General features: G+C 43.4%; 1 protein-coding gene across 1 annotated transcript; it reads right to left on the bottom strand.

The window, feature by feature from the left end:
- On the bottom strand, positions 1 to 22,231 carry LOC135886925 (androgen-induced gene 1 protein-like). The gene is made up of 6 exons (XM_065414700.1): positions 22,079 to 22,231; positions 20,547 to 20,690; positions 18,844 to 18,945; positions 17,264 to 17,379; positions 469 to 620; positions 1 to 32 (listed from the first exon to the last, which is right to left on the bottom strand). Exons 1-6 carry the CDS (start codon positions 22,229 to 22,231, stop codon positions 1 to 3), a joined length of 699 nt encoding a protein of 232 aa, XP_065270772.1.
- Positions 22,232 to 23,261: the final 1,030 nt, after the last annotated feature.

Raw genomic sequence — 23,261 nt, 5'->3', positions numbered from 1 at the left:
CTATGCTTGCTTCTTATATTTTCGAAAGTCACCTGCAAGAAAGGAACAAATTAAAATTAAGTAGTGTGGACATTTCAATCCTGGCCTGCATTTCCATTGGTGGGACTCTCCTAAGTATAGATTTCTATTCCTTAAGAATTGGTGCAAGTTGTCTAATGGCTCTATATCAACTAGAGACTAAACTGAGGCCACTAAACTCATTCTCGCTTTTAACTCAAGCACGATTTCATCCTAGATTTCCAGAGATGAAAATTGCACTGAAACAGCAGATATTTACTTATAAAGTTCCTTATTAGATACAATCAATCATTCAAGAAATTTATGTTCTATGGAAAGAGATGAGAAAGCTCTGTGCTGACCAATGTGGTGAGGGAAAGGTTTAGACAGAAGATTTCTCTGCTAACACACATTTACTGTCCTTATCCCAATTAAAATCCTGTAACAATGAAAATTCTCTGCATTGCTTACCCCATAATAACTTTGTTAGATGCTCTCCAAGTAAGTAGAATCCTATCATTACAAGGTAGGAAATGGTAAAAAGTACCGCCTTTCCAGGTACGCCTAGTACTTCTAAAATTGGGTATGCCCAAATTCCTGATGCATAATTTACCCATAGTACCCTAAAGCAATGAAAGACAAACAGTATTAAGAAACAGAACTAGACATATCTACATTTTAGTTTGCTTGAAGATTATAAATTGGCTTTATTTCTAAAGCCATATGAAAATCTCAATTCTTGTCAGTTTTAATTTTGCATTTAAAAGGAACATTTGGTAAATTAGTTAAATTTTCAAGAAATTTTTTTCCAAAATGTTCATAAATATTTACATTTTTCAGTTAAAATTAAAATAGCTTTGTTTTGATTTAAACCTTTCTCTGCAGTAACAGCAATGTAAGGGGGTTTAATGGAGTGTAGTGAGGATAAATTAATATTTATAAAGTGATCTGAGATTACTGATGAAAGGCTTTAAGAGTCAAATGTAATATAATTACTATCATTTAAACAATTACACGTAATAATGGTTTCAAATTCTCTCGCGCCTCTGAACAGAGATTGGCAAAGCATTTTTCAGCCATTGCTTAAAGTCACAAAACTGCAGATTTGCCAAACAAGTTACAGTATATATCATATGTGCACAAGAAAGAATCAGTACAGAATTCTTCATTGTGCCAACCTGTGTTACTATCAGATGTTATTTTAAGTGTGTGTGCATTCTGTCATTTAAACACAGAATATTAAAATAAAACAATATTGAAGGCCAAATATTCAAAATCTCGTGCAAGACAAGCCCGGAAAGATTGTGCAAACACTTCTGTATCCACAACTGAATTGTCAGCACAAATCAGGGTACCTGAACCTCTAACTAGGTTCTTGTGGGTGCAAATACGCAAATTTGAATTCATATTATGAAGTGTAAAAATTAGCCTGCAAAATGGGAGGCTGATCATGAGCGCTTCTGAAAATGTATCCATGTGTGTGAAATGTATAGAGCAGTGATTCTCAAACTAGGTGGCCAGCACATCCCTCGGCCCACACCGCTTTCCGCAGCCCCCATTGGCCTGGAGTGGTGAACCGCAGCCAGTGGGAGCCACGATCGGCCAAAACTGCGGACGTGGCAGGTAAACAAACTGGCCCAGCCTGCCAGGGGCTTTCCCTGAACAAGCGGCGGACCAGCTTTGAGAACCACTGGTATAGAGGACCTTCAACATTGGATATGTGCAGCTAACCTCACTTGGGCCAACAGTGGGATTTGAACCTGTGCCTAAAAACACAAGTCTCTGTCACTTGTGCTAAATGACTGTTCTCTAGGTGTAAGCAGTAGCAAATTCATAAAACTCTGTCCACTAGAAGGATAAGTAACACATAACTGAATGGTGAATTACACATCCAACTGTTTGTACACACAAATCCAAATACTATGCGTCTGAGCAAACAAAGCATTTCTGAATGAAAACTGTCATCACTGAAAGCCTATCTACCTCTTATGACTGGTAATTAAGAAATGTTGTTTTTGCATGAACAAGTTTTGCATGGGTATGGACTGGATGTCCTTTGAAAATGTGACCCTAAAGATGCAACACAAACCCCACACAACCAGAGAATTCTGAGTTACAGTTGGCACAGACATTATAGCAGGTACAGAACTGCCTCAACCCTAGGAACATTTTATTGTAATGGTTGTTTAAATATTTTATGCTGTTCCACAACTGGAAAATGTATAACTAAAGATTAGCTAAGATTTTTAATAAGTCCTCCATATCCCCTGCTGAGCACAGAATCATCCATATTTTCCTCACTCCCACCTTTGAGGCACCATGTAGTAGCTGCCAGTCTTCCACCTGAGGACTAACCGACCTTCATTCCCAATCAATGTTACCTCATAATTGGTCAGAGAAGTCACGGATGGACAATCTGAAGGATTCCATGCCCCAGGGGTAGGATTTTTAGATGTTTAGATACCTAACTCTCATTGATTTCATTGGGAGTTAGGTGCCTAAATACGTTTAAAAATCTGGCCCTAAGTGCTCACAATGCCTGTTGGCCCAAGCAACAAGGTCTTGGGAATCAAAACTACATCTGTTACTCTGCAGAACACTAGCAATAAATCTGAGAATCTTATGCCCTCTCTGGTTTCTGTGGAAGGCAGCGGAGGTATGATAAAGACAGTGCTCTCTGGAAGGGACAAATAATTACTTATGAAGCGCTGCATTGTTTCAAATAACTCTTTTAATATTTCTAATTAATCCTCACAGCCATTTGATGAAGGAGACAATGAAGTGACTTGCCCAAAGTCACTGAGTAAATAAGTGTCAGCCCAACTAGGTCTTTTGGCTTATAGGTCAAATATTGCATAGAATGGAATTGTCACTTGAAATAGAGGATGGCAGATTCATTTTTCTGCATCCAATTAGCAGCATCTGCTATCAACACTTGGGACTGATGTCACCAGATAGTTATGCATTGCTACATCATCCTTCCAGTGAGAAGTCTGAAACTAAAAAAAGAGAAACTTATCAAACAAGAGTGTGTTATGTGGGAGAATTTGTAAACTGAATAAGAGGAAAAGCAGAGTTGCACTAAAATTTACACTAGTAATAAAATAGAAATCACTAACAGAAAGAGGGTTTGAACTTTATTGTAAAGCCTTTCAAAATAACATTTCCTGAACATTCATTCTCTTAGCTGTTGTCAAGGCTGACTCCCCACTCTGTCACTCCGAGTGCAGAAAGTGGGGGCCCACAAGGATTCTAAAAATTAATACTTGCCACTCCAGGCTTGCATTAAACTCTCAAAGTTACAGCTTTTCTCTGACCTTGGCTTGGTAAACGCGGCCACACCCAAATGCAAAGAATACCCCTTGGACCCAGGAAGGAACACTTGGGAATTCCTCCCTGTGGCGTACCCTCAAGCCCTTTCACCCCCCACCCCCGCCCCCCGGGGAAGAGCTGAGAAAGAAAACAAAGGAAATTAGCTGTGCTACCAGCTAATCAAACAACATGCACAAACCTCTTAGACTCCAAAAATCCAATCCTGTTCTTTTAAAAAGGTACATTTTATTAAAAACAAAAAGGAAAAAAATACATCTGGAACTTAAGCTTTTGCTAGATTTTAAAAGAGCAATTTCAAAAATTAAGCACCCAAACTAGCTTTCTTGGGGGTTCAGCTTAAAGGTTACAAGCAAACAAAAGCATCAGGGGTTAGCACAGAGGAGTCCACAAGCCAGTAAGAAATAAAAGAAATAACCCTAATTGCGTCTTTTTAGACATTCCCTAATTTTACTTACATATCTGAGGTTCCAGATAAGTAGGTTTGAGGTATGAATTGATAATCTATAAGAAGAACATAAGAATGGCCATACTGGGTCAGACCAAAGGTCCATCCAGTCCAGTAGCCTGTCTGCCAACAGTGGCCAATGCCAGGTGCCCCAGAGGGAGTGAACCTAACAGGTAATGATCAAGTGATCTCTCTCCTGCCATTCATCTCCACCCTCTGACAAACAGAGGCTAGGGACACCATTCCTTACCCATCCTGGCTAATAGCCATTAATGGACTTAACCTCCATGAATTTATCTAGTTTTTTTTAAAACCCTGTTATAGTCCTAACCTTCACAACCTCCTCAGGCAAGGAGTTCCACAGGTTGACTATGCGCTGTGTGAAGAAGAACTCCCTTTTATTTGTTTTAAACCTGCTGCCCATTAATTTCATTTGGTGGCCCCTAGTTCTTATATTATGGGAACAAGTAAATAACTTTTCCTTATTCACTTGCTCCACACCACTCATGATTTTATATACCTCTTTCATATCCCCCCTTAGTCTCCTTTTCCAAGCTGAAAAGTCCTAGCGTCTTTAATCTCTCCTCATATGGGACCCGTTCCAAACCTCTAATCATTTTAGTTGCCCTTCTCTGAACCTTTTCTAATGCCAGTATATATTTTTTTGAGATGAAGAGACCACATCTGTACGCAGTATTCAAGATGTGGGCGTACCATGGATTTATATATAAGGGCAATAAGATATTCTCTGTCTTATTCTCTATCCCTTTTTTAATGATTCCTAACATCCTGTTTGCTTTCTTGACAGTCGCTGCACACTGTGTGGATGTCTTCAGAGAACTATCCACGATGACGCCAAGATCTCTTTCCTGATTAGTTGTAGCTAAATTAGCTACAATCATACCTGGCTTAAATCTTACACAGCATTAATTCTCCGTGTGCCTACAGCCCAGAGAACCACAGACAAAGGGAAAGTTTCTTTCCCAATTTAAAAGTTCTAGCCTTCCCATTGGCTCTTTTGGTCAGGTGCCCACTCCTTTTCTTTTACCTGTGGACTTGTTAACCCTTTACAGGTAAAGCAAGCAGAGAACAGACACCAAGAGGGATTTTACTGGCTGTCTGGGTGTTTATAAAAGGGAGTTCCCCCCCTTTCTTCATTTATCACATGCCCCCCAAATCACAGACGGTGCTGGCCAGCCTGGTTTAGGTCAGGTCCACACCGGCTGGGATTTCTTCCTGGAGGTTTAGGAAACAGTTAATAAGATACATGCACCTCTAATTTTACTAATAATTACATGAAGAACTAAACAGTACTTTTTACATTTCACGGACTACAATAGTTTAGAATGCAGGGACATTTTTACCTGATTCGGGGAAACCTTCCTGAGAGAATGCATCAGCCACTTTGTTAGAGGCTCCTGAAATGTTTTGTATCTCAAAATCAAAGTCTTGAAGAGCTAAACTCCACCCAAGAAGTTTTTTGTTAGTCTCTTTGACTGCGTGAAGCCACTTGAGTGCAGCATGGAGGTGAATGCCTGGCTGCGAAGATGGTGTCGCCAGGAGGGCTTTGGCTTCCTAGACCACGGGATGCTATTCGAGGAAGGACTGCTAGGCAGAGATGGCGTTCACCTTTCGAGGAGGGGAAAGACCCGATTTGGACACAGACTGGCTAACCTAGTGAGGAGGGCTTTAAACTAGGTTCGACGGGGACAGGTGAGCAAAGCCCACAGGTAAGTGGGGAACATGGAGACCTGGGAGATGGGTCGGAAACGAGAGGGAGTGTGGGCTATATTGGCAGAGAGAAAGGAGGGTCAGGACAAAACTGGGAGGAAAGATCAAACCAGTATCTTAGATGCCTATATACAAATGCGAGAAGTATGGGTAATAAGCAGGAAGAACTGGAAGTGCTAATAAATAAATACAACTATGACATTGTTGGCATCACTGAAACTTGGTGGGATAATACACGATTGGAATGTTGGTATGGATGGGTACAGCTTGCTCAGGAAGGATAGACAGGGGAAAAAGGGAGGAGGTGTTGCCTTATATATTAAAAATGTACACACTTGGGGTATGTCTACACTACGAGAGTAGTTCGATTTTACTTAAATCGAATATGTGGAATCGATATTACAAAATCGAACGTGTGTGTCCACACTAAGGACAGTAATTCGACTTTGTGAGTCCACACTAACGGGGAAAGCGTCGACATTGGAAGCGGTGCACTGTGGGCAGCTATCCCACAGTTCCCGCAGTCCCCGCTGCCCATTGGAATTCTGAGTCGAGCCCCCAATGCCTTCTGGGTAAAAAAATGTGTCGAGGGTGCTTTTGGGTAACTGTCGTCATCCATCCGTCACTACCGCCCTCCCTCCCTGAAAGCGCCAGCGGGAAATCAGTTCGCGCACTTTTCTGGTCAGTGACAGCGCGGACGCCACAGCACTGCGAGCATGGAGCCCGCTGCGACCATCGCTGCAGTTATGGCCGTTGTCAACACCTCGCAGCTTATCATCCACCTTTCCCAGAGGCAGATGCAGAGAAATCAGGCGAGGAGGCTACGGCAGCGCGGTGAGGGCCTGAAGTCTGAGAGTGGCACAGACCTGTCAGAAAGCACGGGACCCCGCGCCGAGGACATCACGGTGGCAATGGGTCATGTTGATGTTGTGGAACGGCGATTCTGGGCCCGGGAAACAAGCACGGACTGGTGGGACCGCATAGTGCTGCAGGTCTGGGATGAATCACAGTGGCTGCGAAACTTTCGCATGCGGAAGGGGACTTTGTGAGTTGCTGTCCCCTGCCCTGAAGCGCAATGACACCCGGATGCGAGCAGCCCTGACTGTCCAGAAGCGAGTAGCCATAGCCCTCTGGAAGCTTGCAACGCCAGACAGCTACCGGTCAGTCGCGAACCACTTTGGCGTGGGCAAATCTACCGTGGGGGTTGTTGTCATGCAAGTAGCCAACGCAATCGTTGAGGTACTGCTCTCAAAGGTAGTGACCCTGGGAAACGCGCAGGTCATCATAGATGGCTTCGCCGCGATGGGATTCCCAAACTGCGGTGGGGCTATAGATGGAACTCACATCCCTATCCTGGGACCGGACCACCAGGCCAGCCAGTACATCAACCGAAAGGGCTACTTTTCAATGGTGCTGCAAGCACCGGTCGGATGGCCGGGCAAGGTTCATGACGCTCGTGTTTTCAGGAACTCAGGTCTGTTTAGACGGCTGCAGGAAGGTATTTACTTCCCAGACCACAAAATAACTCTTGGGGATGTGGAGATGCCTATAGTCATCCTCGGGGACCCAGCCTACCCGCTAATGCCCTGGCTAATGAAGCCCTATACTGGCGCCCTGGACACTGAAAAAGAACTCTTCAACTACCGGCTAAGCAAGTGCAGAATGGTGGTGGAGTGTGCTTTTGGCCGTCTCAAGGGGAGATGGAGAAGCTTACTGACTCGCTGTGATCTCAGCGAAACCAATATCCCCATTGTTATTGCAGCTTGCTGTGTGCTCCACAATCTCTGTGAGAGCAAGGGGGAGACCTTTATGGTGGGGTGGGAGGTTGAGGCAAATAGCCTGGCTGCTGATTACGCCCAGCCAGACAGCCGGGCGATTAGAAGAGCCCAGCGGGACGCGCTGTGCATCCGGGAGGCTTTGAAAGCTAGGTTCCTGAGTGAGCAGGGTAACCTGTGACTTTTAAGTTTGTGTACAGAGAAGCTGAACCTGCCCCAGTTTCTTTACCCACTAAATGTTCAGTATCCTCTCCAGTTACATACCCCGTTCCCCCCCTTCCAACACACGTTTAAAAATAAAATCACTTGAATTTTGTTAATGAACACCGTTTTCTTTATTACTGTTTTCGCGGGAAAGTGTTGGACCTGGGACGCAGACTGTGGTGGGGAGCGGGTGTAGTGTAGTGATGCAAATGACCCTTCTAAACTCCAGGAATGACAGGCTCCGCAGTGGTGGACTGGTTGTTTCAACGGAGCCTGCCACCCCTCCTGTTCGGGACTCTGTGTGTGTGGGGACTATGTGACTTTGTGGCAGGGGGGAGGACGGTTACAGATCCCCTGCTGCGTGGCTCTGTGATCCAGGATAAGGACCGCTGCATAAGATCTCTAACTGCCCTCCCCCGCCACAAAGTCACAGAGCAACCCCCACCCCCCCACCACAGAACATGAAAACCACCTCCCAGACTGACCAGGGTAACTAGTGACTGCACTGTGTGTGCGCCCTGCTGCTGAACCTGCCCCCGCCTCTGTACCCTGGTAAAGGTGACTGTCCTGTCCAATTACCAACCCCCTTCCCCCCCTTCAGACAGACTCTCCTCTAAAAGAACATGATGGAAACACTAATTAACAGAAACGTATTTTTTATTAGCAACTACACATGAAACTGGGGGGTGAAACTTGGACGGGGGCTTGGGTGAGGCGGGAAGGAAAGGACTTGTCAAATTTTGGGGAATGAGAGCCTTCTAGTACTAGAGCAGTCTGCAGGGGTGGAGTGAGAGTTTTCACGGACTCTGCCGCCCCTCCTTCTTTGGACTTTGGGTGAGGGGGGTATGGGACTTGGTGGCGGGGGAGGGCGGTTACAGATAGACTGCAGCGGGGCACTGTCCTCCTGCCTCCGGTCCTGCAGAACATCCACAAGGCGCCGGAGCGTGTCCGTTTGCTCCCTCATTAGTCCAAGCAGCGTTTGAGTCGCCTGCTGGTCTTCCTGCCGCCACCTCTCCTCCCGTTCCATGTGTGATCGGTGCATTTGGGACAAGTTATCCCTCCACTGGGTCTGCTGGGCTGCCTGGGCTCGGGAGCAGCCCATAAGTTCCTTGAACATGTCCTCTTCTTCCTACGCCTAATCTGCGCTAGCCTCTGGGAGTGTGATGCCAGGCTAGGTCGGGAGACAGTCGCAGCTGTGGGAATGGGAAAAAGGGAGTGAATTCCTCAGAAAGATAAATTTAGTTGTGAACAAAGAACATAGTCTTTCTCTGTGAACAAGACCATGCACAGCACCTATCACATGCGCACTCAGGACAAGGTTGAATTTTCGGCCTTCGCATTCAGTGCCTGGGGTCTTGCAGTGCAGATCAGAGAAGCGGGGCAGGACACCGGAATTTGTGTAGCAGGCCGACATGGTAAGCCGTAGACTTGTGGCTACTTAAAACTTTAATAGTAGCACTGGCCTCCTTTCACATTGAAAGCAATGTCAGTCCCTGCTGCCAGCAATCCGGCAAGCATGAACTCTGCCCCTGTCCCACCCCCTCGCGGCTGTCCCAGGGAAAGATTCCTGTATGCTGTCCCTCTCCCGTCTCCACCGCGTGGCTGTAAGCCGCCGGTTACAGTTCTGTAAAGGAACAGGCAAGCAGTCCCAATACTAACATTCCCCTACCTAATTCAAAGCAGGTCACCATGAGCGACATCACTCTGATGAGGATTTCAGAGACGGAAAAAGAAAGGATGCTTCGGGAAAGCCTGCAAAGACCAGGGCCGTATGCCGCCATGCTCTGCAGGGCAATGATCCCGGAGTACTTGCTTGTCTCCTGGCGCGGAAATGTTTGCTACTACAGAGGACCCAATAAGGCCGCTCTCCCCAGGAACCTGATGCAAAGGCTTTCCAATTACCTCCAGGAGAGCTTCGTGGAGATGTCCATGGAGGATTTCTGCTCTATCCCCGGACATATAGACCGGATTTTACTGTAGCTGCACTGGCAGGGACTAAACAGTAGAGCGGCTTGGGCAGAACAATCATGCTAAACCGGACATTGTTAGATTTTTTTTCAGCAGTTGCACTGCCAGGGACTGAACCGTTAAGCGCCTAGGGCAAAGTAATCATGCAAAACCCATTGTTAATATTGTTAATATTCCTGTTCTGTTAAAAATAAATGTTTAGGTGTTTTAAACACTTACTGAGTGATCCTTCCCCTGATTCTGTGTCTGGGTTAACGGCTGGGGACGGTTGGTAGGGGATCTCTGTAAGGGTGATGAAGAGATCCTGGCTGTCGGGGAAATCAGCGTTGTAAGCGCTGTCAACTGCCTCGTCCTCCTCATCTTCTTCCTCATCTTCCCCGTACGCTAACATGTCCGAGGAAGCGGCCGTCGACAATATCCCATCCTCAGAGTCCACGGTCAGTGGTGGGGTAGTGGTGGCGGCCGCACCTACGATGGAATGCAGTGCCTCGTAGAAATGGGATGTCTGGGGCTGGGATCCGGAGCGTCCGTTTGCCTCTTTGGTCTTCTGGTAGCCTTGTCTCAGCTCCTTGATTTTCACGCGGCACTGCGTTGCATCCCGGCTGTATCCTCTCTCTGCCATGGCTTTAGAGATCTTCTCATAGATCTTTGCATTCCGTCTTTTGGAGCGCAGCTCGGAAAGCACGGACTCATCGCCCCACACAGCGATCAGATCCAAGACTTCCCGATCAGTCCATGCTGGGGCCCTCTTTCTATTCTGAGATTGCACGGCCATCTCTGCTGGAGAGCTCTGCATCGTTGCCAGTGCTGCTGAGCTCGCCACGATGTCCAAACAGGAAATGAGATTCAAACTGCCCAGACAGGAAAAGGAATTCAAATTTTCCCGGGGCTTTTCCTGTGTGGCTGGTCAGAGCATCCGAGCTCGGACTGCTGTCCAGAGCGTCAACAGAGTGGTGCACTGTGGGATAGCTCCCGGAGCTATTAGCGTCGATTTCCATCCACACCTAGCCTAATTCGACATGGCCATGTCGAATTTTGCGCTACTCCCCTCGTTGGGGAGGAGTACAGAAGTCGAATTTAAGAGACCTCTATGTCGAACTAAATAGCTTTGTGGTGTGGACGGGTGCAGAGTTAATTCGATGTAACGGCGCTAAATTCGACATAAACTCCTAGTGTAGACCAGGCCTTGGACTGAGGTGGAGATGGACATAGGAGATGGAAGTGTTGAGAGTCTCTGGTTAGGCTAAAAGGGGTAAAAAACAAGGGAGATGTCATGCTAGGAGTCTACTACAGGCCACCTAACCAGGTGGAAAAGGTGGATGAGGCTTTTTTTAAGCAACTAACAAAATCATCCAAAGCCCAAGATTTGGTGGTGATGGGGGACTTCAACTATCCGGATATATGTTGGGAAAATAACACAGCGGGGCACAGACTATCCAACAAATTCTTGGACTGCATTGCAGACAACTTTTTATTTCAGAAGGTTGAAAAAGCTACTAGGGGGGAAGCTGTTCTAGACTTGATTTTAACAAATAGGGAGGAACTCGTTGAGAATTTGAAAGTAGAAGGCAGCCTGGGTGAAAGTGATCATGAAATCATAGAGTTTGCAATTCTAAGGAAGGGTAGAAGGGAGAACAGCAAAATAGAGACAATGGATTTCAGGAAGGCAGATTTTGGTAAGCTCAGAGAGCTGATAGGTAAGGTCCCATGGGAATCAAGACTGAGGGGAAAAACAACTGAGGAGAGTTGGCAGTTTTTCAAAGGGACACTATTAAGGGCCCAAAAGCAAGCTATTCCGCTGGTTAGGAAAGATAGAAAATGTGGCAAAAGACCACCTTGGCTTAACCACGAGATCTTGCATGATCTAAAAAATAAAAAGGAGTCATATAAAAAATGGAAACTAGGACAGATTACAAAGGATGAATATAGGCAAACAACACAGGAATGCAGAGGCAAGATTAGAAAGGCAAAGGCACAAAATGAGCTCAAACTAGCTACAGGAATAAAGGGAAACAAGAAGACTTTTTATCAATACATTAGAAGCAAGAGGAAGACCAAAGACAGGGTAGGCCCACTGCTTAGTGAAGAGGGAGAAACAGTAACGGGAAACTTGGAAATGGCAGAGATGCTTAATGACTTCTTTGTTTCGGTCTTCACCGAGAAGTCTGAAGGAATGCCTAACATAGTGAATGCTAATGGGAAGGGGGTAGGTTTAGCAGATAAAATAAAAAAAGAACAAGTTAAAAATCACTTAGAAAAGTTAGATGCCTGCAAGTCACCAGGGCCTGATGAAATGCATCCTAGAATACTCAAGGAGCTAATAGAGGAGGTATCTGAGCCTCTAGCTATTATCTTTGGGAAATCATGGGAGACGGGAAAGATTCCAGAAGACTGGAAAAGGGCAAATATAGTGCCCATCTATAAGAAGGGAAATAAAAACAACCCAGGAAACTACAGACCAGTTAGTTTAACTTCTGTGCCAGGGAAGATAATGGAGCAAGTAATTAAGGAAATCATCTGCAAACACTTGGAAGGGGGTAAGGTGATAGGGAACAGCCAGCATGGATTTGTAAAGAACAAATCATGTCAAACCAATCTGATAGCTTTCTTTGATAGGATAACGAGCCTTGTGGATAAGGGTGAAGCTGTGGATGTGGTATACCTAGACTTTAGTAAGGCATTTGATACGGTCTCGCATGATATTCTTATCGATAAACTAGGCAAATACAATTTAGATGGGGCTACTATAAGGTGGGTGCATAACTGGCTGGATAACCATACTCAGAGAGTTGTTATTAATGGTTCCCAATCCTGCTGGAAAGGCATAACGAGTGGGGTACCGCAGGGGTCTGTTTTGGGACCGGCTCTGTTCAATATCTTCATCAACGACTTAGATATTGGCATAGAAAGTACACTTATTAAGTTTGCGGATGATACCAAACTGGGAGGGATTGCAACTGCTTTGGAGGACAGGGTCATAATTCAAAATGATTTGGACAAATTGGAGAAATGGGCTGAGTTAAACAGGATGAAGTTTAACAAAGACAAATGCAAAGTGCTCCACTTAGGAAGAAAAAATCAGTTTCACACATACAGAATGGGAAGAGACTGTCTAGGAAGGAGTACGGCAGAAAGGGATCTAGGGGTTATAGTGGACCACAAGCTAAATATGAGTCAACAGTGTGATGCTGTTGCAAAAAAAGCAAACATGATTCTGGGATGTATTAACAGGTGTGTTGTGAGCAAGACACGAGAAGTCATTCTTCCGCTCTACTCTGCTCTGGTTAGGCCTCAGCTGGAGTACTGTGTCCAGTTCTGGGCACCGCATTTCAAAAAAGATGTGGAGAAATTGGAAAGGGTCCAGAGAAGAGCAACAAGAATGATTAAAGGTCTTGAGAACATGACCTATGAAGGAAGGCTGAAAGAATTGGGTTTGTTTAGTTTGGAGAAGAGAAGACTGAGAGGGGACATGATAGCAGTTTTCAGGTATTTAAAAGGGTGTCATAAGGAGGAGGGAGAAAACTTGTTCACCTTAGCCTCTAAGGATAGAACAAGAAGTAATGGGTTTAAACTGCAGCAAGGGAGGTCTAGGTTGGACATTAGGAAAAAGTTCCTAATTGTCAGGGTGGTTAAACACTGGAATAAATTGCCTAGGGAGGTTGTGGAATCTCCATCTCTGGAGATATTTAAGAGTAGGTTAGATAAATGTCTATCAGGGATGGTCTAGACAGTATTTGGTCCTGCCATGCGGGCAGGGGACTGGACTCGATGACCTCTCGAGGTCCCTTCCAGTCCTAGAATCTATGAATCTATGGTCAGTCTGCAGGTGGAAATGCCGTCCCCAAATGTATGGGCATAGCTTCTCCAGAGCATACACAATGGCATAACATTCTTAAAGCTAGTTTGGGTGCTTAATTTTTGGAATTGCTCCTTTAAAATCTAGCAAAAGCTTAAGTTCCAGATGTATTTTTTTCCTTTTTGTTTTTAATAAAATTTACCTTTTTTAAGAACAGGATTGGCTTTTTGGTGTCCTCAGAGGTTTGTGCATGTTGTTTGATTAGCTGGTAGCACAGCTAATTTCCTTTGTTTTCTTTCTCAGCTCTTCCCCGGTGTGTGTGTGCGCGTGTGCGTGTGTCTGTGTGAGAGAGAGCGAGAGGGTTGAGGGTACCCCACGGGGAGGAATTCCCAAGTGTTCCTTCCCGGGTCCAAGGGTTTTTTTTGCATTTGGATGGTGGCAGCGTTTACCAAGGCAAGGTCAGAGAAAAGCTGTAACTTTGGGAGATTAATACAAGCCTGGAGTGGCAAGTATTAATTTTTAGAATCCTTGCGGGCGCCCACTTTCTGCATTTGGAGTGAGAGAGTGGGGATTCAGCCTTGACATGGTGTTAGAAGTGGGATGTTTAGAAAAGGGAGCTCCCCCCCCCTTCTTCATTTATCACAGCTGTTAAGACTTTTCTTGTTTTCTTCCAGACTATAAGGATGTTTGTGATAAGCAGAAAACATCAATTACAAGTGCCAGCATAAGACACTGTTGTAAACAGAAGAAAAAAAAGCAAGTATTTTTCTTTCATAGTGCTGAATAATATCTGCCTAGAGCCAATATAAATTCCTCCTTATTACAAGTTCCATGGCTGAAGAAAGTAGGACTACAGATCCACAGAGAGTTTAGACATAAACAGAACTTCAGAAATGTTAAATTGCTTATCTGTATTTTGATGAAAAACTCTGAACTGCAAAATCGGGGGGTGGGGAGGGAGTAGAGGATGGAATCCAAAAATAACACTTAAAAACTACAATGTATAGGCCTTATACAAATAATGTAATACCATAAGCAAACTCTTATACCAAACTGCTGTAGTGTTTACTAGACCTGTAGTGTTTACTAGACTGAATTAAGGGCCTGATTGTTTCTCCCATCTCAGTGAGTATTCTCCATACATCCTCCCTAAATGAATCCTTGGCAACAAGGCTCCATCACAGGCCAGGCTGCCAGGAGGAGTTGAAAAAGCCATCGGGGGAAGAAAACTACAAAGGCTCTGCACATATAGTCCTTCCCTTTACATATTCCCCTGATATCCAAGCAGATTTTGTGGGATCCTCTTGTTTTTGGGATCTGACTCACCTTTTAGTTTGGTCAGGTAGGGAGAGGGGAGCTCTGCATGAGGAAATGATAACAGAAAAGCTGCACTGGGAAGGGAATTCAGAAGAGTTTCCAGCGATCTATGCGGGTAATTTGTGCATAGGGGACACACTGATCCTATGTTACCAATCCCAAGGAATATGACATTGTAGCTATTCTTTAGTTCTCAACTTTTTTCATGTTATATACATGTACATGCAGCAGTACTTTAACTATACATTTATAGAGGTTGTCATTTCAATTCAGGTGTATCACTAAATGTTGTGTTCATACAGTAGTGTACTGTGATGAATTCTTCTGGATGTGGAGCTTGCTTTTGTAATCCATACCTTTTCCATTTGAAGATTTTCTAATGCAGTGCATCCTATATGGGGCTACATTTTAAATCAACCTAGAAGCTGGTACAGGATGTGATCCCATTATTCTGGGGGAGGAGAGGGGGAGGGATAGCTCAGTGGTTTGAGCATTGGCCTGCTAAACCCAGGATTGTGAGCTCAATCCTTGAGGGGGCCACCTTAGGGATCTGGGGCAAAATCAGTACTTGGTCCTGCTAGTGAAGGCAGGGGGCTGGACTCAATGACCCTTCAGGGTCCTTTCCAGCTCTATGAGATAGGTATATCTCCATATATTAGCTAATTGGGATAGCATTAGCTATCTATTGGTTTCCAGGTGGAGTTTAAAGTGCTGGATCTGAGCTATAAAGTCTGAACTGGATTGGACCAATGTATCGAAGGGTACATACACAATGCAATCAGAGGTGTGAATGCAGCTCAGGTAGACACATCTAAGTAGCACAGATAAAAACAGAAGTGTCGATGTGACAATGCAGCCTTCAACAAAGCAAGTGAGTACCCAGGGTCTTTGGTGTGCTTGTACAGCCTGTGGTGAAGCCCACACCACCGCATCTACACTGCTATTTTTAGCCATGCTAATGCCGGTGTAGCTAGTTTAGATACTACAGCGAAGACATACATTAAGGCTACGTCTACACAGCATTTTCATCGTTAAAACTTTTGTCACTCAGGGGTGTGAAAAAAACACCGCCGGAACGACAAAAGTTTTAATGACGAAAAGCGCTGGTCTCGACAGCGCTTCGTTGGCGGGAGATGCTCTCCTGGCGACAAAGAGCAGTTATACTGCGCACCTTACAACCCTGCGGGTGCTTCGGCACTGCCGTGCTGTTGTAAGGTGCGCAGTGTAGACCTAGCCTAAGAGACTACATTACTCCTCAGGCTATACTACCATAGTTGCAGTGAACACAGGTGTTTGAACAGGAGACCCCTCTATGCAACAGACAGGAGCTGCCTGCAGGGCATTCTCTGAGGGGCCTTCAACTTTGGAATTTACTCCCCTCCCCAAGCTAAAGTAACTCAAATGTGCTGATCAGGGCAAGCTGCAAAGCCCACCTCTTTACCCAGGCTTTTGGATAAGAAATGGTATATTAAGGGCTCATACTGGTGAGTGTAGTGGGGGAATATTTGGATTCAAGATTTCTGGTTATTTTCTTATAGTTTTGGCTAGCTATGGTTAAGATACTAGTTTCATATTCATGTAATTATATTTATAATTAAGTGAAAGGAGATTAATGTTCAGGATAGATATTTTTAATGTTAGGTTTAAAATGAAATAAATAAATAAAGATAGACTGACAACTTGCCTGTATCAGATGAATAACCATTTGAAAGGTCAGTGACTAAATTTAAGCAGTTATTTTATGACAGTTTACTATTCATACTGAGCAGGGTTACAGGGAATTTGAAGGAAAATTTGCAAGGTTTTTTTCTCTGAGCCTGCAAAATTTTTGGGGAAATCTATAGAGGTTTTCTTAAAGCAAATTTACTCAAAACAAATGAAAACAGTAAGGTGTCTAATAACATATTTGTATCTTTTAATCAATAAAAAGACTTTAAATTTAATCTGCTTTGCTTTATTTGAATCCTTCCAGCTTCCTGACATCTTTCATTTTCCTCTGAAATCTTCCTCTTGCACCCAGTTATCTGTTTCCCTTCTAGTATACTATGTGGAGGATCAGACACTTAAACAGAATATTCAAATGTCTGGTATATTCTAAACTTGAAACCTATTTTTGTGGAATGTCTTGACAGAATCCAACCATACTAGATAAATATTTTACATGGATGTTTTGCTAATACACTAAACAGTGAAATAGTTCACCCTGTTGCTATTCAAATTGTCATTATTAGATTTCAACATTATCACTGACTTTGAATAAATTAAGTAGTTCAAACCTCTCTTTGGGTCAAATCTACTGGTCATAAATGTTCTGCAGCACAGGGGGGCACTCCACATAAAGGCCACACACGAAGATTCGCTACTACATCTGCCATAGAAGAGTGCTCTGCAGCAGCTCTCTCCAAAGCACACATGGAGGTAGTATTTGGAACCACACTGGTCATGAATCAGGAGTGTGCCCTGTGGGACCACACTATTGTAGTTTAAAAAAAAAAAAGTGACTGCAGCATGCATTTTTATTATCTCTTGTAAAGTATTTGTATCTGATTATACTGTAGAGTAAGAACCAAGATACACGATGGTAATTCCATCAAGAAAAGTAATAAATATTATGCCAAAAAACACAAACACACACATGCATTCTGCTCTTTATGCTTCTTGTTGCTGATGTGTTTCTGAGAAACAGGGAATGCCTACCATGTGAGGTATGAAGTACCAAAGATGCTAAGTCCTATCATTCCCTTCAATTTAGAAAGATATTTATGTGGACATGTAATCAGCTCAATAAGAAGTAGTGGCAGTATAGTGGTATGCTGAAAATAAAAATCAAATACAAGAGTCAGATTTGGAAATATACAATATGAACAAATGATATCCTAGAAAATATCACAGAAACATCGACTGTGAAAATTTCAGAAACAAATGAAATATTTTGTTTGGTAGGTTTCTCTGGTGAACTATTAATTATAATAGATTCCTTCCATCCCTCACAAATGTAATCTCTACTTTGTAACAGCTGCATCCACTCCCCCAGAAATTAAAGGCCACCAAGAGATGCAATCAAAATTAAATTGATATTTTTAATCAGGAAATAAAATGCCCATAGTTGATTTTGAGTACTATAGACTTGATCCTATATTCACTGAAGTCAATGGCAAAGCTGTCATTGACATGATGCTGGCTCAGGACCGATGAGACAAATTAGAGAGTCAATAACTAAATAATGTAACTGCATTCAATGTGCTTTGGACCTGGCCCATAATATATAGGACAAGTTACTGTGCAAGTTACAGATTTATCTGTGGATGTTCTACAAGATTTAAGGAATTCATATAACTAGATAGATAGATAGATTAGATTTACACTCCATACAAAAACAGATTAAAAGAATGTTCTGGTTGCAATGTGAAGCACCCAAATATCAGAAAATGAAAAAGACTTGTGCAGCCTTAATTCTGCCCCCTTCCATGTATATATTATAATACAGTATTTAATTACATGCTACATACTGTTTTATCTATATGCATCCGAAGAAGTGGGCTGTAGCCCACGAAAGCTTATGCTCTAATAAATTTGTTAGTCTCTAAGGTGCCACAAGTACTCCTATTCTTTTTGCGGATACAGACTAACACGGCTGCTACTCTGAAACCTGTTTTATCCATGTACCCTGCCTAATTCAGTGCACAGGACAGGTGATATTCAGTGAAAGAGGCAGCTAGCTGTTCATATGAGGAACTAAGGATATGTCTACACTCAACAACCAAAACACCCCCCACCCCACCCTCAACTACCCAGCAGCAGCAAGTCTCCGAACCTGGGTCAGCTGACTTAGGCTCACGCTATGAAGGCTAAAATAGCAATGTAGACATTTCTGCTCAGGCTGGAGCTTGGGCTCTGAAACCCGGAGAGTTGTTGTAGGGTTGGTTGGTTGTTTTTTCAGTGTAGCTGTACCCTACAGCACAGAGAGCCCTGGGTTGGGTCTACACTAGTCTTTCCCCCCCATTCTTGTTACTACTGGTGCATCTCCACCAGTGGTAGAGATGGTAGGAGTTATAGTTTAGAGAATGCTCTGGTAGGGCTACAGGCCATGACCCTGATATCTACACTTGATGCAGTGCGGAATACCAGAAGATAAGTACATTTGTAAACTAAATTGTCTGCAAGTTATTGTTATGTTCAAACAAACTGCATGTATTGTACATACATAATAAGGAAAATACCACAAAGTGAAAAAACATCAAACCCAAGACCCCAAGAAAGAAACACTATCTGCTTACCATGGTATGATTAAGCCAATATGGATTAATCTCATCCAGTTCTTTAGGGTATACCAATTCTCTGTCATATGCATAAAGGGTCCAAAAAGTAACAGCTACAAACTGAGATAAAAAACTCATGTAAATAAAACTAAATACAGTAGAACCTTGAGTTATGAACACAAGAGTTACAAACTGAGCAGTCAACCACACACCTCATTTGGAACCGGAAGAATGCAATCAGGCAGGAGCAGAGACCCCAAAAAAAGAGCAAATACAGTCCAGTATTGTGTTAAACATAAACTACTAAAAAAATAAAGGGAAAGCAGCATTTTTCTTCTGCATAGTAAAGTTTCAAAGCTGTATTAAGTCAATGTTCGGCTGTAAACTTTTGAAAAAAAAAGTAACGTTTTGCTCAAAGTTATGAACATTTCAGAGTTACAAACAACCTCTATTCATGAGGTGTTCGTAACTCTAAGGTTCTACTGTATTACTAATCTTTGTGCACAGGACTATTCAGATAGAGTTTCTCCTTATCAAAATAGTTGCTTTGAAGAGAAGATGTTTTTAAATGTTTTTCTGTTTACATGGTGGATGTTAAGACAGTTTAGTACAAATTACCTCCATCTTTTTTTTTTTCTGTCAAATTCAGAAAATGTATACTTCATTGAAAAACTACTATAAGTTACTGCATAAATAATGGAGAATTTATGGAATTAATTCTGCTCCCATTAGAGTCCAGGGGAATTTTACCACTGAGGTCAGTAGATGCAGGACAGGGTTGGTGGTCTGCACTCCATTTTGGTTAGCATGTACTGAAAGAACGAGGGAAATATTAACAGTAACTTGCTGTTAGTGAACTCAGAACACAAAGCAATCCTTTGAAAAATTCAAAATAAAATATAATTGATAATCATTAACCAAGAACAAAAAAGTTTGTAGAAAGATAAAGTGAGACATGTACAGGAGCGACAGTAGCAATTTTATAATCTAATGCTTCCTTAATTCCTAAAATATGCATATTTTATATTTTCTGAACTGTAGGAATTTTTTTCTTAAGCTCCATTGTTCACAGAACTCAAGACAATCCCAGGCCTTGTCCACACAAGAAAGATGCACTGATTTAACGGACCCAGTTTAGAAACCAATTCAGTTAAATTAGTGCAAATCCTTTGTGTGGACACTTATTTCAATTTATGAGTGCCTTTTCTTGGTTTAATTTATGCTCATTCCTTGCCGACATAAACTAAATCAAAATAAGGTACACTGGATTAAGAATGTCCACCTAAGGGATTTGAACCAATTTAGTTACATCGGAGCACCTCTCTCAGGTAGACAAGGCCTCAATCTAGGAATCTGATAAAACAAACTCAAATTCATATAAAGTCATTATTCATATGAGTACCCCCATTCATGAGGATTACTTACATGAAGAAAGGTAGGCCCTAAGTGAACTCAACAGAAATCTAGTTTCTCTCTTTGTGTCCATATGTTTCAAAAAGCAGCTGGTAACACATTAGACAAAATGATCCTTTCCTATCGGGTATCCATTAAGAGTCAATTGAGTCAGGGATAAATTAGACCTGTTATTATGTCTGAAACTAAACAAAATGGTGTATAAAATATTACGGCTTTCAGCTGTGTCAATTTAATCTGGACATGCCAATATCTTCTGTCTTTTCTGAAGTTATTTGAGAGGGGTCCTGTTTGTAGGAACTACTTACTAAGCCAACAGGGAATACTAGCACTGAGAAGATGAAGTCTCTTGGAGGCAACAATCGGGATGCCATACTGTTCTTTGTGGCAGGGATGAACATATGAGCAAAGTCAATTATGACACATATTCCAAACAATAGAGTTTGCAGAATCTAAATGCATTAAGAAATGAAGAAAACATCTTAAGAAATTGTTTTAATACATTATTTTGGTTACAAATATATCATTTTACTACTCTTCTCTAGTCTTCCAAAGAAGAAAATATTTTATTTAAGTGAATATAACGTGTTTGCCCTGGAAGTGATTCATGTTTACCTAGCCTGTTGCCTCACTCTTCAATCAATATACTTGTTTTTGTTCACATATACATTTACTGGCACTACAGTGCCTTTAAACTTCTTTTGAAAAGAAAGTAAAACACTCAATTGTTCCTGTGTCTAGTCTATCTACTGTAATGACATCTTACCAGTTCAGGATAAAGGACAAAATTCTGTATTTCTAATACAGGCAAAATTCCCAATGACTCAAAAGGAGTCTTATCCTACCTTATTTTGGCTCAGGCCTATAAATTTCACTTACTCCTTGCGTTTGGAAACTTTATCCTCTGACTAATTCTAAACATGCATTTTAGTAATGGATTTTCAAACTTTTTAAAGTGCAGGCATCTGATCCTAGCTCTATGTGCACATTGTCCCTGTGCAAAACTGTTGTCAATGGGAGTTCTGTGAGCAGCAGGAATTGCAAGATCAAGACCCAAATTATCAACGTGAACATCTTCTATCTCCATTGTCTCAAAATTCCCCATTTTATACAAGCTATTTTATTTGGTTTCTGGTTATAAAATTAAGTTGTTTAGAATTAATCATCTGCTATTTTTTCCTAAGAGAGAAAAAAATTCCCTGAATTCTCTACAGAAGTTAGGTGATAATATATCCTCAAAATACTGTTTGATTTTTTAAATGTATGATTGTAAAGGACCCCAAAGAAGAGAAGCACAAGGGAAGGGCTGGATATTGTCATTATTGCTTTTACATTTTCAGTTACTTTTATCTGAGATAATTTAATTTTCAAAATTAATTTAAATTTAATTTTAATTTTTCAAATAACAATGGAAACATGGATCAAGTGATGATAGGTCAGGTTCCCTCAACATGATTCAGTCCCCTCCTAACGCCGGTCCTTCTCCCCAATTTTGGCTCACACCTGCCCCCTGCAACCATCAAGCCAGGCTTCCCTCTTGTGTCCTCTTTGGCTCACACCTACTTCTCCCCACAAACCAGGCCTCCCTCTTGCACCCCCTTCAGCCCACACCTGTCCACTGCAACCTTCAAGCCAAGCCTTCCTCTTGAGCCCCCTTTGGCCCACACCGACTCCCCTTCCAGCCAGGCCTCCCTCTGCCCCCCCTGCAACCTTCAAGCCACCCCTCCTTCTTGCCCTCCTACCACCCCCAGGTGAGACCTCTCTCTTACTCCCCCTTCATAATGGGCCTAGCGCCCCCAGCCGGTCTCCTCCCTCCAGCCCCGCTCAGGCCAGCCGGCACCTGGTTGATGAAGGTCAGGTATTTCCAGCGGCCGCCGTAGGTGTTCTCGCTCTCCCTGCGGAGGGAGTGGGGCATGCCCACGTTCTGAGAGAGTGAGAACGAGGCCCAGAGGAAACAGCACAGGTGGACGAAGGCCAGGAACCGCTCCGCCATCTTGGGTGGGCCTCACAGCCGCGACGCCCCCTTCCCTCACAAGGGGGCCTCCCGCACGCGCGTGTGAGGCGCGCTGCGCATGCGCGACACATGCCCCTTTCTTCGGTGCGTTCCGCGCACGAGCTAGACATCCCGTCGCCATCTTGTGTGGGTCTGCAAATGAGGCGCGTTCCAACGCCTCCTCCCCTCACTGGAGGACCTAATCCCTTGTGGTGAACTCTGCGCGTGCGTCATCCCGCCCGCCGCCATCTTGTGCGACCTCGTTGAGCTCTGTGACGGTGTAAAGCCGCCCGACGCCATGTTGTGAGGCTCGCAAGGTGAGGCGCTTTGCGGCGACGCCTCTTCATTTCACAGTAGCCAGGAATGCGCGTCAGTGCGGGGAGTGGGGGTTAGGGGAGCGGGGGATGACGGGCAGCCCAGAATTACTCCCCCTAACCCTTCAGCCATCCGTGGCTCATTCAGTGCAGTAATACAGGGGACAGTGGGATTTACCGAGAAGTGACATGCTCCCTGTGTGATTGTGCCCACCCACGGGGACCTGGTGCTGGCTGCCCCTGGATGGGAGGGATCAGCCTTTAGTGCAGGACTTAGGTGTCCTGGATAAAATGAGGCTGGAGGAATGCCTGTGTCAGCTGTGAGGACCTCAGTCTGTGGGGCTTGGGGTGGGTTTATGCCTCTTGAGATAGACATGGCATCATTCTGGATGGGCACGATGTCTGTACACCATCCTTAGTGTACGACCGAAACCAGAGTCCCTGAAATTGTCATTAAAGACACTTTTCATAAGAGTTGTGGAGTCAATGCCAGTGTCCAGATTGGATTGCATCTTAGCTAATTACATACGCCAACCCAATTTCTTCATTGCCTGTCCTAAATTATTGCATCCAACTGGAATTGTCACACTGAACCCCAGAGGGGGTTGTATTTCTATGGTGAGTGAATGATCTCTGTAAAATAGTTTGGCATGAAAAGTAAAGTATAAATATATTAGTTTGATGATAGTGGTTTGAGATTACAAAGCTGTGTGCTT

Source organism: Emys orbicularis, chromosome 12, assembly GCF_028017835.1.
Source record: "Emys orbicularis isolate rEmyOrb1 chromosome 12, rEmyOrb1.hap1, whole genome shotgun sequence".
Lineage (NCBI taxonomy): Eukaryota > Metazoa > Chordata > Testudines > Emydidae > Emys > Emys orbicularis.
The sequence above is the reverse complement of the archived record's forward strand: the minus strand, read 5'-3'. Positions and strand labels throughout refer to the sequence as shown.